The 16,160-nt window shown below is 41.6% G+C and overlaps 1 protein-coding gene across 1 annotated transcript; it reads left to right on the top strand.

Annotated features, from left to right (window-relative positions):
- Positions 1-11,033: 11,033 nt before the first annotated feature.
- On the top strand, positions 11,034-13,637 carry dio2 (iodothyronine deiodinase 2; the record flags this gene model as incomplete). The annotated part of the gene is made up of 2 exons (XM_083682866.1): positions 11,034-11,258; positions 13,020-13,637. The coding sequence occupies 2 exons, from the start codon at positions 11,034-11,036 to the stop codon at positions 13,635-13,637; spliced, it is 843 nt and encodes a 280-aa protein (XP_083538992.1).
- Positions 13,638-16,160: the final 2,523 nt, after the last annotated feature.

The following is a 16,160-nucleotide window of genomic DNA, read 5'->3' as shown; positions in this document are numbered from 1 at the left end:
AGACTGATTTCTAAATTAAATCATGTATTTATTAAATTAATAATGAATCTATTATTTTATCTATTGATTTGCTTTTAGTTATTAAGAACCATGAAACTCTGTAATGATTTGATTCCGATGATAAGTGAGATCTGGTTGAGGTGGGCAGGAGCAAAAATCCCCACACACTTTGGCCCTTTTGACCCAAGTGGCCCACCGCAGGTTTATACTACACACAAGGAGAACTATGAGTTATACAATCACCACCACTACTACTACTTCTACTACTACTACTAACTGTATTTGTATACTTTAGCACCTTTCGTTTTCAGGGCTATAATCAATGATTAAAGTGTGTGATCATCACTTCAGAGTACCAAAAATTGGTTTGCTGTAATATTCTACAATATTCAACACAATGTATTTGAACGCAAGAGTAAAGCAAGCCACTTCTTGGTGCCCCCAGCAGGAAAATAATTTTGTCATGGAGTTACTGTAACTGTTTATACTGATTCAAAAACAATCTATTAACTAATAATTACTTTTCTAATAATCATAATACACTTTACAAACACTGTATAATGTGTAACTTACTGTACTATTACAGAATATTGTGTCTATTTTTGTATCACTATACTTCCCTCCTGTCAGTCTGTATGTGGGGTTGAGGCATTATGTGACATGATGTTTGAGGGACCATCCAACTGACACTGTTTATCTTTCTTGGTAGTGGCCTGACCAGCTTTGACCTGTCTGCTTTCTCAACACGATGGGGTTTGTTTTGCAAGCCGATGTGGACATGTCTGGTCTTACGACTAGACATATCTGTCCATACCTCCTTTTATGTAAGTAGGATACATTCCTGGAAAACACAACCTGAGCACACACACAAACACAGTCATGTAAGCACATACGCATGCACAAACACAGATATGCACACACACACACGCACACGCACACGCACGCACGCACGCACGCACGCACACACGCACGCACGCACGCACGCACGCACGCACACACACACACACACACACACACACACACACACACACACACATACACACACACAAATGCACACATTTTGACATACATTTAAACAGACATACTGTACACACAGACATCCTGTACACACAGACATCCTGTACACACACACACACACACACACACACACACACACACACACACACACACACACACACACACACTTGGAATGCGAGGAATGATAGACAGTTTTAGCTCAGGGATCCTTCTCTTCCAGAACCTATCCTAACAGTATCTGAACCATGTTTGTATCTTCCTAGAAATTAAGATCATAGCTTGCTATGACTGTATGAAAATATTTTTCATGAGTTCAGGACCAAAGATTCTTGCAAAAGTGAAAATGTCCTCAAAACAAAATAATGTTTTCCAATATCTCACTATGATTATTATGCAATTACCATTTTACCACGTCATTTCTAAGTAATTATCTAATTATATCTATCTCAAGATAAAGTGTGACCCATGTAATTTCCTGAGTCATCATTGTTGGCAGCTCATTTTCTGCTACTCATTTAAATTCAGTCAGAGCCATGTATTTTCCAGCCACAGCAAGAAATACAGTCTTCAGACAACCACTTCTGCAGGAACATCTGTGCCAATGCTCCCGCACCTTCCAAACTCGCTTCTGTAATTAATGACTCCCGTTAGACAATGACTGGGATTTGAATCAAGAGAAATTAGCGTGCTATAGGCGAGCAGTGGGAGGAGGTGATTGTGATTACAGGTCCCATGCTGCTGCTGCACACATGCACATAAACACATGCACATACACACACGCACACCATCATTCCATGTGGTTACTGGGCCACATCCACATGCCGGCCAAGATGTGGACTTTTCACGGTGATGATTGGGCTTAGGTACGACCACCATTTGCTTCCCATTGGTTGGTTCTAATACTATCCAAGTAGGAATGGTGTCATCTGTCAACGGGTTTGCATGTAGGCAATATCAGAGTTTCCTAGTTCCGACATGTCATGAACGCAGCATACATTTTTCATAGCGACAAAGACTACATCCCAAATTAATCCATCGGATTATGGAAATAAATATCATTAACTGATCATGTTAATGATCAAGGGAAGGCAAACAAATTGAGTACGCAGGAGGGCAGTAGCGACACTATACAGAGACTCAACACACCCACCACACAAAATACAGAGACTCAACACACCCACCACACAAAATACAGAGACTCAACACACCCACCACACAAAATACAGAGACTCAACACACTTAACTTAAGGGCAGATCAAAAACGAATAAAATCTATTCTAATCAGGTTAACAACAATTTAACTGAAGATCATTTCAGACAATGAATGAAAAAAGACCTTTAGGACTTGAAATGTGAAGAGAATATTACTAATTACAAGAACACTTTGCTACCCAGCTCACCAGAAACACAGCAATGTAAACAAATGCATAAGCAGCCTAGCCTTCGGCTTCCTGCCAAATAACTCCCACCAAATTACACTGACACTGTATCCTAATTGCCGGTGACGTGCGTGAATGTTGAGATGAAAAACAGATCCCACTATAATTCTCTATCTCTATATCAGACACTCGCACTGAGTAGTTTCATCCATTGTGGTTTGTATCGGAAAATAGTATATTAGGATGGGCTGTAAGGCCATAGCTTACATGCTGCTTTAATGAGTGGAGAGGTATCAGGTGTGTTGTGTCCTAATTGGTCACACCTCTAATTCGGTGTCTGCTCAGTGAGAGGTTAGGAACATTGTACCTAAACTTTTCAGGAAATAAAGACCTTAATCAGTTGAGCTGGTCATGATAGTACCTCTGCTGTGGGTAAGACTTGCCCCTTAGTTACAGATCTAGGACAAGTTTCCTCTCCTCAATCTACAACCATTACCATTAGGGAGGGAAACTGCATTTTGGGAAGTCAGAGGAAGCTGATGTGCTACCAGTTTGTATTCTTATCCAATTTGAACATTTCATAAATCCACTCCACTGAATACATTCTCCTCAATGCTGGAAATCATACCAGTCATAGTTCTGAACAGGGGAACCATAATGAGATTTAATGAAAAGAAAAATATATATCTATAAATATAATATATATCTAATTCTGTTCATTGCAGGGATAGGGCCATAGTTACAGTCAGAAGTTAAACAAATATGATATCAGAATTTTCTGTCATGGATTAAGAGGCAAAGTCCTCAATCCTGCAAAAATACTCAGAGATTCAATTCCTCTTAAGTGCCCTCCTTCGCATGAATACTTATGCAATTATCTAAAACAACCACTAAAACAATGAATAACTATCCTGAGAACTGTTTAAACATTGAAGTTAAGTCGGGCTACATCTTTCCGTGCCTCGGCTTCCCCTGTTTGTGGAAAAATACATTGTTCCTAACCTTTTCGGGAAATAAAGACCTTAATCAGTTGAGCTGATCATGATAGTATCTCTGTTGTGGGTAAGAGTTGCCCCTTAGTTACAGATCTTGGACATGCTTCCTCTCCTCAAACTACAACTGTTACCATTAGGGAGGGAAACTGCATTAGGAGCAAAACTGACCTCAGATCAGCGTGTACTGTGATGTCCTCATTAGGCAATGAGTGTCTCTGGCAATGAGTGTCTCTGACGTGGTTTCACTCACGTCAGAGACACGTTTGTGGGTTTTATTGAAAAGGAGGGACAAGCGGGGAGGAAACTGAGAAGGTAACATGATCTTTTAACAGCAGGTCAAGTGTGTTGTGCGTATAAGGATGCACTTTGAGTTATTTATTTTCCATGTTAAAGACTGCTTCAGAGGATTCCATAACTCATACAATATTCATGGGTGGTTCTGTAGTTCCCCCTTTTATGAAACTATTGCAGTGAAGTGGACACTACTGTAGCAAACTTGTAATGGCATACCAAAATCTAACCTCTAAAACATGAAATGTACACCATATGTCAAGTAGGGAAATAGTGTACTGTATGTGAAATCGATACGCTTTTGGCATATTATTATTACCAGTTATACAACACAAAAAATAGTATCCTAGCACCAGCATCATATTAAGGCTACTCTTATTAGTCCTAATCTTATAAAATATTGAAATTTAGAGATTCTAAGGTCTATGTTTTCTGTGTGTTTTTTCTTTGACATGTGTACATCGGAATGATTCATTTCGTAAATTCGAAATGTACTGCCTATATTATATCGATAGACAGAGCAATAATTATACAGTGGGTTCCATACAGATATTCTCACATCACAACATTCACTTACACATGGGTGAATTGTTACTTTGATACTTGTTTCCCAGTTCCCAGGGTGTATTGGGGTAACATTCCATTCACCACACTCTTTCAACACTCTTTAACACGGCTGATTTAAAATGTGTCTGGAAACTTGGCATGATCTGTGGGCAGACATTAGTGTCTACCCCAATTGTCTAACAGATAACGCATTCACGGCAGTCTGTAAACACAAAATGGGGATGCAGCTCCCAAAAACACTTGCCAGAAAGTTGCAGGCGGTCTTTGTCTTCCCTTTCGGGATAGATCTAGTAGTGAGAAAGAAGGTAAAGGGGAAGAAGGAGGTGGAGATAGAGGAGGTGGCTGGATCCGCCAGCATGGGGGCGAGAGGAACAAGCTTTCACCGTCTGCAATTTGAGGGTCACACCTTGTGGTGAGTGTGCAGATTACATGCAGCATTGATCTGGCATGCAACCATCTGGCATATTTTCCAGTATGCCACTTGCTTGAAGCCACAGTTGTAAAACCTGCCATAGGCTCTAATCTATAAGCATGTAATAACATGACATAACCCATGATAATAGTTGCTGTAGTGCCCTTGCTTATAGGCAGAGGTATATAACTACAAGATCATGTGACCAGAATGTTCAATACCATCTACTGTACTGTAGGTCTTACTGTCTAGACACCTTTGAATACTTTAGCATCTCATGTTCACCACAACTTGAATTATTGATTCAAACCAAACAGATAAATAACATTAAATTGTACACAGTTACTTGACTCTACTCCTTGTTGTTTTGGTGTCTATAAGAGTATACAAGGTCAATCAATTCCTATGCTATAAGTGTTCATCTGCCTATTATGTTCATATGAAGTTCGTGACATGTCAGGGTGGGCATGCAGGGATGCATTTGGTGGTAGGCTTTAAAGATTATCCCAATAACCTTCCACCTTTCTTGCACAAATTCTCTCTCTCTCTTTCTTTCTCTGTCTCACACACACATACAATTATTCTCTCACTCCCTCTGATAGAGTGGCTTATTTAGCATGCACAAAGTATCCAGCTGCCCAAACCCTCCGTGTCTAGACTCTCTCCGTGTCTAGAGTGCAAGAGTTTGACCATATTACATAAGCATCTGCTCTCCCAGATTCCTTGGTGCGACACTGCGCTAATCCAGCAAGACATGAGGATATTAAACTTTATCGGGGTGAAATAAAGTTCACTATCAAAAAAATTCTAAATTCATTTATGGGCCCTCTCTGGGAAGAGCATGCCTGTGAGAGATGGCCCACAGTGTCTGTGACGTGAGGAAAACAACAGAGATGGAGAGAGGGAATATTTTTTTAAGGGAATCGGGATTAGAGAGGGAAATAGACGAGGGGGATGACAGCATAGAACAGAGTCAACACATGAGTTTATGTCATTGTAATATCATACAATATTTATTTTTCCAATATATTTTGGGGAAATTGTATACATGTTTAGGGCTTGACTGTGGCCGGATGCAGAGATTAAGGAGTGCACCTTCACAGTAAAGTTCTCACTCTCAAATTTTGGAGAGTTTTCAGTTTTCTGAACACTTAGGGTTCTCTTTTCAGCCAGAGCAAAATGGAAAAAGTCCAAACGCAGACATAGTGGCAATTTGTGTTGGTGGTAACTGGTGAAAGTGGGATTAAGAAGCGTGTTCATGGCAATGAGCAGGTGCCATTAGGTGTTCAACTCTGGCGTTAAAAATAGCACCAATATTTCAGACACAACTTTAAAGCCCTCAGTATATATATATATATTGTATGGCTCTAATGGTATTTAGTAGGGGTATGTCAAGTACTAGGTGTGCCAAGTACTTGGCCAAAACTAGTTCTCGTTACGGATTTTGGGGATTTTACCGATACGATAATCACCCGATCCATAATTAGAGAAGATTCCTTTCTATCTCAAAATAATGACTCCATTGGCCAGTTTAGCTGTTTAGAAACAAATGCTTGCTGTCATGATTACAATAGAGCAGTGTACTCTGCAATGTGCCCTCCTCGAAAATAACTGGAAGAAACTATTTGTGAGAAGGAATAGTGACAGGCAACTGTTCTTGTGCAGCACAATGGCATTCTAAACCACCTGCTTCATCATTTTAAGCATTTAAATCGTACTCCTGGTTGATTGTGAGTACAAGTGCTTATTAAGTATAGAGTATAATAGGGTCAGCACACCTCTAATATTTGTTTATGTGTACGCATATTGTTATTATTAGCCTTGCTACTCAGAACCAGCTAGAACCTGTAGAGAAACATACAGTAACTCTCACCTTCTCTTTCAAAGAAGGTAAGGGATACGGTTAGGATTGGGCATTAACTGTGAGTGGTTAGGGTTAGGTTGGGTTAGGGCTAGCCTCGAAGTGGAACAAGCAACAAGAATTAGCAAACAAAACCACTAAAAGCACTTTTGTCAAAATTGCCCCACAGCAGATTCGAACCCACAAAGTTTGGATTGGAAGTTGGTTATACACCCTCCACCACCCCCATCCTCCAACCTACAAAAGCATTCTTTCTTTCGCATCATTGCTATGAGAATTACGTCTTATAAGGTGATGAATATGATTCTTCCTTTCGTATCAACAGCTATGAGAATTACATCTTAGAATATGACGAATAGGAAAAGTGCGTCAACGTCAATATTTACATGCTATGCAGTGCTTGCATTCTACTCTGTAGGCATCATGCTCTGTTTAAATCAGGCTAGAAGAACAGTGTTTGTGTCAAAATGCCAAGTTTACATTGTAAATATTTTGGGTAAAGTGTATTGGTTGTACTATACTATACTGTAAATGTTTATAGGATTTGTGTGTGTGTGTGTGTGTGTGTGTGTGTGTGCACATAGAGTACTGCACGTGCATGGGACTGATGTGGTGAGGGGTGTACTGTACTATCTATTCTTATGTTTACCTTCCACAGCAACAATGTAGACACTTGATCTCCTTATGACTGAGACTTCTACGTAATTTCCCTGGGCGAATATTTGTCCTATTACAAATCTTGATGTTTGTCTATGCCTACGCTGTAAATTATGTTAAATTATGTATATCATAGGAGGAGTATGGCCAAGCACAGACACATGATAGTGTTGCTTTATGATCTAAATCATTTTACTGCCTCAAGTTGGGCAACTGGTTTGATAGAATCGAGCTACAGTAGGGAGCTAAGTGGTTTTGCCTGTTATGCATAATCCCTTATAACTCGGGTAATCCTGCTTTCTGAACATCAAAGGCAATCGTTTCCTAACCACAGATTTTTAGTGTGTGAAAGTCAGTCAACTGCCTCAAGAGAGAGTGGATCTTAAGAACTCATTGATGAGGAGAGAGACAACCTGGGAGAGTGTTTTTTCAGAACATCTGACCTTATGATAAAACAGTTTGAGTGCATAAATCAACTGTAAGTCATTTGCATAGATTGCACCACCTGATCCCACTTATTTCAGTGTGTGTGTGTGTGTGTCTGTGTGTGTGTGTGTGTGTGTGTGTGTGTGTGTGTGTGTGTGTGTGTGTGTGTGTGTGTGTGTGTGTGTGTGTGTGTGTGTGTGTGTAACAACCATAACTCCTTTGAACCACACTGCCATTTCAACAAATGCACGTGGGGAGAGACAATATGAACAAATAACATGCATTACAATGCGTTTTACAGGTGGTTTAGGATTTAGGCTTTCAGAAATAACCAGAGTCATTTCAGATGGACAACACATCATAGATGTGCTACAGCAGGGATTACATTGTCTGACCCAGAAAGACATCTGCCCTCCCTATAAGGAGGCATAGAGAGAGGGCTAGTCTCAATATGAATGATTCATTAGTTTCATTGTTCATCACGCCTACACAGTCCACACTTTGTTCTCTGACTGCATGGAGATGAAAGGGGGAGACTAGGCCTTTAAATCAGACAGGGTTGGTCGTCATACTTCTTATAATCCAAATCCGGAAGGGTGTTGTGACTTGGTTTCACAGTGGAATGTGTATCCTCAGCATTAGAGAAGGTCCATGTTGTTAACCTTGTGAAAAAAAAGAAAACTTTCACGTAAAAATACGACACCGAATTCAACATGAGATCCTGGTCTTTCAATACATGTGTAACAGTTGTGTGTGACAGACAGAGAATAACAGGCAGATTACTATGGGTTTTTTATAAGTAAAACATGTGATAACCCGACCCGGTCTCCCCTGCATGCCCCAAAATCACTGAAACACTAATGAGCTGCAGATATCCCATTTAATAGGTTAATGAAATATAATTATTCACTACAATGAAATATGACAAAGTATGATCATATTATTGTTGTTGGTGTATGTGGCAATACTCTATACCGTAAAGCACACTGGGTAATACCTGTCTTTTATTGCACCAGGCACGGTTAACATAAATTACCCAAAAATAAACATAGGATGTCCGGTAACTGCGGGACTCATCCAGCTGGGTTCGCTGCTAGCTCTGCGACTGCACTGGGAAAAGGTTATTCGGCAACTCCCCACACCTGCGCTAATTAACCTCATCCTGCCTCTGCTCCCCTGAGCCACTTCCAACCTTCTCTTTCTCTCCACAGTCAAGCCCCAAACCACACCCCACTACCACAGTGTGATATTATGGGGTGTGTCCACCCCATATTTATGTAGTGTATGTACTGTAAATTCTTCATGTGTTACTTTTCCCTACTTGATGGGTGTTCAGTTCCCTCTTTGACATTCTGATGAATGGCTTGCTCCACATTTCGTGGATGTTATCCTGTAATATTGGTGCGAGCAGCCATCCTGTTGGGACTGTTATACACCTCGCTATTATCAGTAAACCAGAGATAAAATAGAACAACTGGTTGTTTGTCTTCACTTCCTGTGAGCATTTTTTTATATCAAGAGGACCCTGATTGCTATTTGGATTGAGCTACCTTGCTAGGTGACAGTAAAATAATAACTCAAGCCATCATCATAACCAAAGCATGACATTATTATAATCTTAAACCTGACAGGATGTCCGCTCAACCTTACTCATTGATACTGTTGTAGATGGCAATACACTGTTGTTAGGTAGCATGTGGGCCTACTGTATACATGTTTATGTTTGTCACTGTGGTATTGAAAAGTAATTGAATTGTCACTGTTAAGAGAGAGAGAGAGAGGGGGGGGGGGGGAGGCAACATTGCCAGAGGGGAGGATTATCATAATTTATTGTAAACCTCTGTAGCGGAGTTGTAATTCTATTGCTATTTAGGTACAAAGTGACTTTTGTGCTACAGAAGGGACCCATAGCTGGATGGGGGTGGAGATGGACATTCTACCTTGTTTTATTTTATTTTAGAAATTATACTCTGTTAATGGGGGGGGGGTTAACAGACAAGGACCATCACACCATGACTGTCCATCAATCATGCTATTGTTATAGCGCTCCCCTCATACCTCCCTTTGACACATGCTCATCACATTAGCCACATTAGCCAAAATCCTCATATTCAAGCCCTAGTAGTGCTGTGTGTGTGTGTGTGTGTGTGTGTGTGTGTGTGTGTGTGTGTGTGTGTGTGTAAAATTCTGAGAGACACAGAGAGAGAGCTAGGTATTACTAGAGAGTGAGCTTTCTATGTGACAGGGCAAACATCGTTCCACTAGCCCTGATTGGCTTAGGGTGCGCTTTCTGGTTCAGTGGGGTAGAACTGTGATACCCATGCATCTACTTGACACAGTGCACAGACACACTGGTGTCAGAATTGGAGTCTGAAATTACTGTGCATAGCATGTGTAACAGGGTGGGGTGAGAGTGAAGGGTGAGGAAGGGGTCACATTTAATATTTAGTTGCACTATTGATCATGTGGTTATATTAGACTCATTTGAAGGAGTAGGCCTAATGTGTAGCAACACACTACTAAATAAATATGCAGCTTTGTTGTTTTCTTTAACCGATCAAGAATGCCCATGCACTGGATAATTTACTTTTTGTTAACAAGAGTGGCCTAAATGTTGTCAAGGGGGAAATGTAGGAAGAACGAAATATCTATTGTGCGATTTGTCTATAATTTTATTTTTTTTAAATGACCATTTATTGTTTGCCAGTCAGTGTTGTAGTCTAACATACACTAGGCTACACAAACCATTACTTTCCTCACCATAAATAAACGTTCCACCTTATGAATGGGTTAAGCAGAATGTGTAGTCCCACAGTCTTAAGCAGGAATTACTTTTTCTAAGTCAATATGCATATGTACATGTAGGGTAAGACAAAACAAGAGATCAAGTTTCTCTCCCACCGGCCCTATATTTCCATCTGCTTCACTCTGAAGCGCTGTCCAGCGCACGAGAAAGTGAATGAGTTCTGAACGTGACGTAATGATCTTACCGCAAGATAAGCCTCGAGGTTTATCACGGAGCCGAATGATTTACGGTATAAAAAGACCGTTACAACGGGGAGGGTTTCTCGTTGGGTATCACGACCGACTTACTAGGAGGAAGGGATAGAGAGAACTTTTGGCAACAGTGCGCAAGCCAAGCTTCGGATATGCTCCTCGCGCCTCTCCAGCCTCTCCGTATCCCCATGTGACAATTCTATGCGCTCGAATTCAAAGCGCACTCACTTAAAATGCAAGCATCAGCTTGATGACAGCGTACCTTGGAAAGGGAAACCTTTACGCAAGTGTGTGGCAAAGAGCGACCGCGACACTGCAGAGCACCTGCGTGGGATGGGTTTGAAAGGACGCTGAACCCGAGAGACCCAGTAAAAGTGCGTGAACCGATGCCACCTGCACTTGCCGTCGGTGGAGTTATAAGTCAAAGTAAGATGGGAACGGCGAGCGTAGACCTGTTGGTCACCCTTCAGATACTGCCCGGGTTTTTCTCCAACTGTCTGTTCCTCGCGCTGTACGACTCGGTGGTGCTGGTAAAGCGAGTGGTGTCTTTGCTCAGCTGTTCGGGTTCCGCCGGCGGCGGAGAGTGGCAGCGAATGCTGACCTCAGCAGGCTTACGTTCGATATGGAATGGCTTCTTACTGGACGCCTATAAGCAGGTAATGAGCCATGTAATATCGGCCTTATGTGAGCTGCCTACTGTATGTAGAGAGTCTATAATGAGTAGAGTCTATACTGTGAGTTGTTTGATCCAGTATATAGGCCAGCAAACCATAGGACACTATCTCTTCATGTAGTTTTTTTCCCCCGAATTTCGAATTTGAACTACTGCAGCCTGTACTGTGTGTAAGCACAGTTGCTCTCTCAATTGCAACAGGGGTTTACTGTCTCATCTCAAATGTCATCTCTAAATCCTTATTATTTACCTTATTTTATTTATTATTTATCTCTTTCTGTCATCTTCCTTTTATTTCATCTCATCTTCTAAAGCATTGTGATAACTGCACATGTTGATTAACTTAATTTAATAAAATACACTTGATCCGAAGAGGTGGCATGTACCTTTGCCCCCCAGACAACTAAAGCCCCAAGGGTCATTCACCCGCTTTTCTGGAAATCCAGACAAACGTCTGACTTATCCTAAAAATGTTACTTTTTAACTTAAAAATCAAACAGAGCCCAGTCAGTGTTAAACAGACACCAGTCAGAGCCAAAACGGATGACCCGGTACTCATGTTGTATCATTGCCACATTCCCTCAACTCTCCCTGCCCTCCCTTTCTCTCCCTCCCCTTCCTGTCTGTTCATCTCTGTCTGCATCTCTCACTCTCTCTCCTTCAGCCCTGCCTCTCTTTCTTTCTTTCTTTCTTTCTTTCTTTCTTTCTTTCTTTCTTTCTTTCTTTCTTTCTTTCTTTCCCCTCTCTCTCTCTCTCTCCTCCATGTCATTTCAGCATTTCCCAAAACACAATTGTTCACTCTGCTCCAGTGCACTCATACTTAATAGAGCTTGAGAACTTTAGATTGCTTATTACGGCCTTATACCGTAAGCCTCTAATCAAAGCAATCCACAATCACACTCCTGTGGTCTTAGGCAGTGGGATGAAAGGGACTTTCATATGGGAAGCCCATCATGTGTGCACTCGTCATTGTAAACATCTAATCAGCTTAAACATGTTGGAGACCAAATTAGTTCTCTTGAAAATAAGTAAGCACAACGTTTACGAAAGACATCATGAGAGATGTTTGACGTCAGACAGAGAGTCAAGCACAGTTTGTATGACACGCCAACACTTGTCCCAGTCATTCCTGTTCGTAAACACACTTCTCTGTCAGACTTTGATTAATTACTCCTGGCTTGGTCAGTAGTGCTCTCACACACACACACACACACACACACACACACACACACACACACACACACACACACACACACACACACACAACACATGCTCTGCACTCGCCTTGATTGACAGCACACAGTGCTGTTGTCTTTGTGCACTTGATATTCACAGTGTGGTCAATGAGATCATCAAACATTCCTTTACATGTCTGAATGTTATATGTATATATGTGTGTGTGTGTGTGTTAGCTTCTGTCCATTTGTATGCTGATCTGTGTTTGTGTGGGGATGTTTGTTCTTAAGTTAGATGTCGTTTTCTTTTCTGCAAGAGATGCTTCTTGGGAGTCTCATAAATGCCTCAAGGTTGTGGTTCAATGATTTATTACTGTAAGACATGTTACAGTTGAGCATGATTATAGCTCTGTCTATAACTCTCCACATGCAGTTCACTCTCAGCCCAGATTGAAGCGTTTGCTGGCAACACCATGTTTATGGGTCCTATGTTGTTTATTATGAATCTCTACATCCTTATTGAATTCTCTCTTATTTTCTCTCTCCCCAATCTCCATCTCTCTCTCCAGGTGAAACTTGGCAGCGAAGCACCTAACTCGAAAGTGGTTAAGGTGCCTGGTGGCGCCCATGGCCTCCGTCGCAGAAGTAGCGCCCCCAACATGACCAACAGCAGCGGCGGCGGCAGTGGCAGTGTCTTCGGCACCTGCACGGGAGACGAGTGCCGCCTCCTGGACTTTGAGTCGTCCGACCGCCCCCTGGTGGTCAACTTCGGCTCTGCCACTTGACCCCCGTTCATCAGCCAGCTGCCGGCCTTTCGGCAGCTGGTGGAGAAGTTCTCCGACGTGGCCGACTTCTTGCTGGTCTACATCGATGAGGCGCACCCGTCTGACGGCTGGGTGGCGCCCGCCATGGGCTCCACTCGTTCCTTCAAGGTCAGGAAGCACCGGAGCCTGGAGGAGAGGGTGGTGGCAGCACGGCAGCTGATCGAGCACTTCGCCCTGCCGCCGCAGTGCCAGCTGGTGGCGGACTGCATGGACAACAACGCCAACGTGGCGTATGGGGTAGCCAACGAGAGGGTGTGCATCGTGCAGAGGAGGAAGATCGCCTACCTGGGCGGGAAAGGACCTTTTTTCTACCACCTGAAAGACGTCCGTCAGTGGCTGGAAGGGACCTACGGAAAGCGGTAAGGTTCATTGAGGAAAGAGGATTAGGGACAAATGCGTCATGTTTTTATTTTATTTGTGGACAGCAGAAAGAGTTTATTTTTGTATAAAAAAGGAGGATAAAAGGAAGGTGAAGTACTTTAAGACATGCTCTGTGGCGATCCTAAGGAACAGGTTCCGTACCAGCCGTCTCGGAATTCTAGAACATCCCTTCTGGAAGGAGACCAACATTCCGAAGCTACTTCTTTCCACTAGAACTGACAGACACAAACTTTCAGGCATGCACTAATGCTCAGCAACACCTATGCCAGCGAGTTGGCTGAGGCGAACTTCAAGGTTGACTGGACATGCGCTTTATCCATAACTTCATGCCATCCGCTAATAACAATCACTTTTATTTTTCAGTCCACAGCATCTCGACAAATCATAGCTCCTTTAAAAGAAAGAAAACCAAATTGCTGAACAGAGAAGAAAGCACCCCGCTTTTATATATTTGTAAAAAGTGAAATTAATTTATTTCTATGGAGTTTTTAATGTTTATGTTGTTTGTTTTTACATTGTGGTCATATTTTGTATGTCTATGCACTATCTCTACATAACGCTTTTTATTTTTTAAGATGACATGATCTATCAAACTCCACTCTTTCTATGGGTGGATGTTCAAGGCACCATTATTAACCATCTTGATCGTTAATAACCATCTAGACTATGAGTCACTTTATAGCACATACTTCATATCCCGCTTCATTACCCTAAAACCGTCTCATTGTTAAAGTGGGAGAACTATATATTACTATAATCCATATCCTGCATTCGCATACTGAAAAGCATAGCTGAGCACAGCAAGCCAAGCTTGTTAAAGCAGAGGCAAAGGCAATGCGTCTAGTGAGTTTGAAATACCAAATGTTATTTCAATCCCACCATGTTGCGTAGCTGACTTATGCATGTGTGTATGTGCCAATGCTACATAGCTAGTTTTCTACAAATCCCAATGCTGTATCTATTGTGATATTTGAGATGGTTAGTGACAGTGATGAGGTAGGGATGTACAAGGGTAATGTGTTGATGATAGCTATCTTGATGGGCACATATAATGTTGAATCAACGTTGTTTTGATGAAAGCAACATCATTTCATCAATGCAACTACATTGTATCAATGGTAAAAACAGATTGGATTTAGCCAAAAGTTACCATCGTTTTTACTTAATTTCAAGTTTCAGAGTTTAGTTAATTTCACATTGACTTCATGTGAGTCAATAACTGTCAAATATCAATCAAAACTCAATGTTGTGCTCATTGGGATGTTTAGTAAACCTGGACATTCAGAGAATATACTCTGGACATTCAGAGAAGTTCACCATCATGGTTAGCTCACAGGTTATGGGGGTTATTCATTCGAGGACAAATCCTAATTTGACATACATTCACATTTGTACATTCAACTGTACAGGGCTGACATAAATTAAGCCTAGTCCTGGACTAAATCGTAGTTTCAATGGAGACTCTCTATTGAAGGTTCTTTTTAGTGTATGATTAGACTTATCTGTTTAGCTTGCAGGGCCAATTGGGATTCAGACGAAATGCTACTGCCTGGGGTGTGTTTGCTACACATTTTTTTATAGAGCAAGATAAAATGCTATTGCCAGCCATTAAGTCCAGAATTGTTAGCAACTATTTACTTTGAAGTGATTTCCTAGCTTGCTGAGAGTAAAGAATGCATTGACCCCTGCTCAATGTATTTTCTGATTTCTTTTTCAACAATAGCTTCCCAGGGGTACAGTAGCATGTTTGATGGATAACCCCCAATGTGTTAGTGGTAGGACGTGAAAAAGGAACAGGATAGGTGGGGTCAAGAAAGGTCAAGAAGGTGTCTAAGAGGTATTTGACCACTTATATCATCATGTGTCATTCATCACGTGACAATACAGTAGTTTAGAAGTCCATGGTATAGACAGGTAGACGGTTGGGTTTGGGTCTAGATGGGGCAGGTGTGAGAATGAAAACCACTGACGAAAGGGTTGCTGACTCTGTCTCTGGTTGGATGACAAACCACACCTCCCCCCCCGAGACTCAAACCAAGGCGTCTGCTTACATCATCAGATCTTCTAACCGTTTCTCAAAATCTGTTGTTACAATCCACAAGTTGATGGCTGTTTTCCTTCTTCATCCATATGCTTTTTTAATACTGTGTAGTGCGAACTGCTGCTCTAAAAAATTGTAAGGAAAGAGAAATAACGGAAAAGGAAAATAAAGTTGAATGTTTGCTGCTGAGATCTGAGATTTGTGCCCTCTGTTTGTGTGTTTGTGTATGGATTCTGAGAGAGAGAGAGAGAGAGAGAGAGAGAGAGAGAGAGATAGTTGCTCTCTTGTTACTCGCCAGCAGAGTAGTGAGGGGCTGGTCAGGGAGTTCAACCGGAGGCATTACAGTACATGCACACAGAACCCGCCCGCAAAAACAAAACAAAGCAAAATACATGGCTTAAAAAACCCCACCATAAATCAGCAAGCCCTGGTTATGGTCCACAATAGTGATCCCGCAGGTTTGC

Source organism: Argentina silus (assembly GCF_951799395.1).
Source record: "Argentina silus genome assembly, chromosome: 13".
NCBI classification, from domain to species: domain Eukaryota; kingdom Metazoa; phylum Chordata; class Actinopteri; order Argentiniformes; family Argentinidae; genus Argentina; species Argentina silus.
The sequence above is the reverse complement of the archived record's forward strand: the minus strand, read 5'-3'. Positions and strand labels throughout refer to the sequence as shown.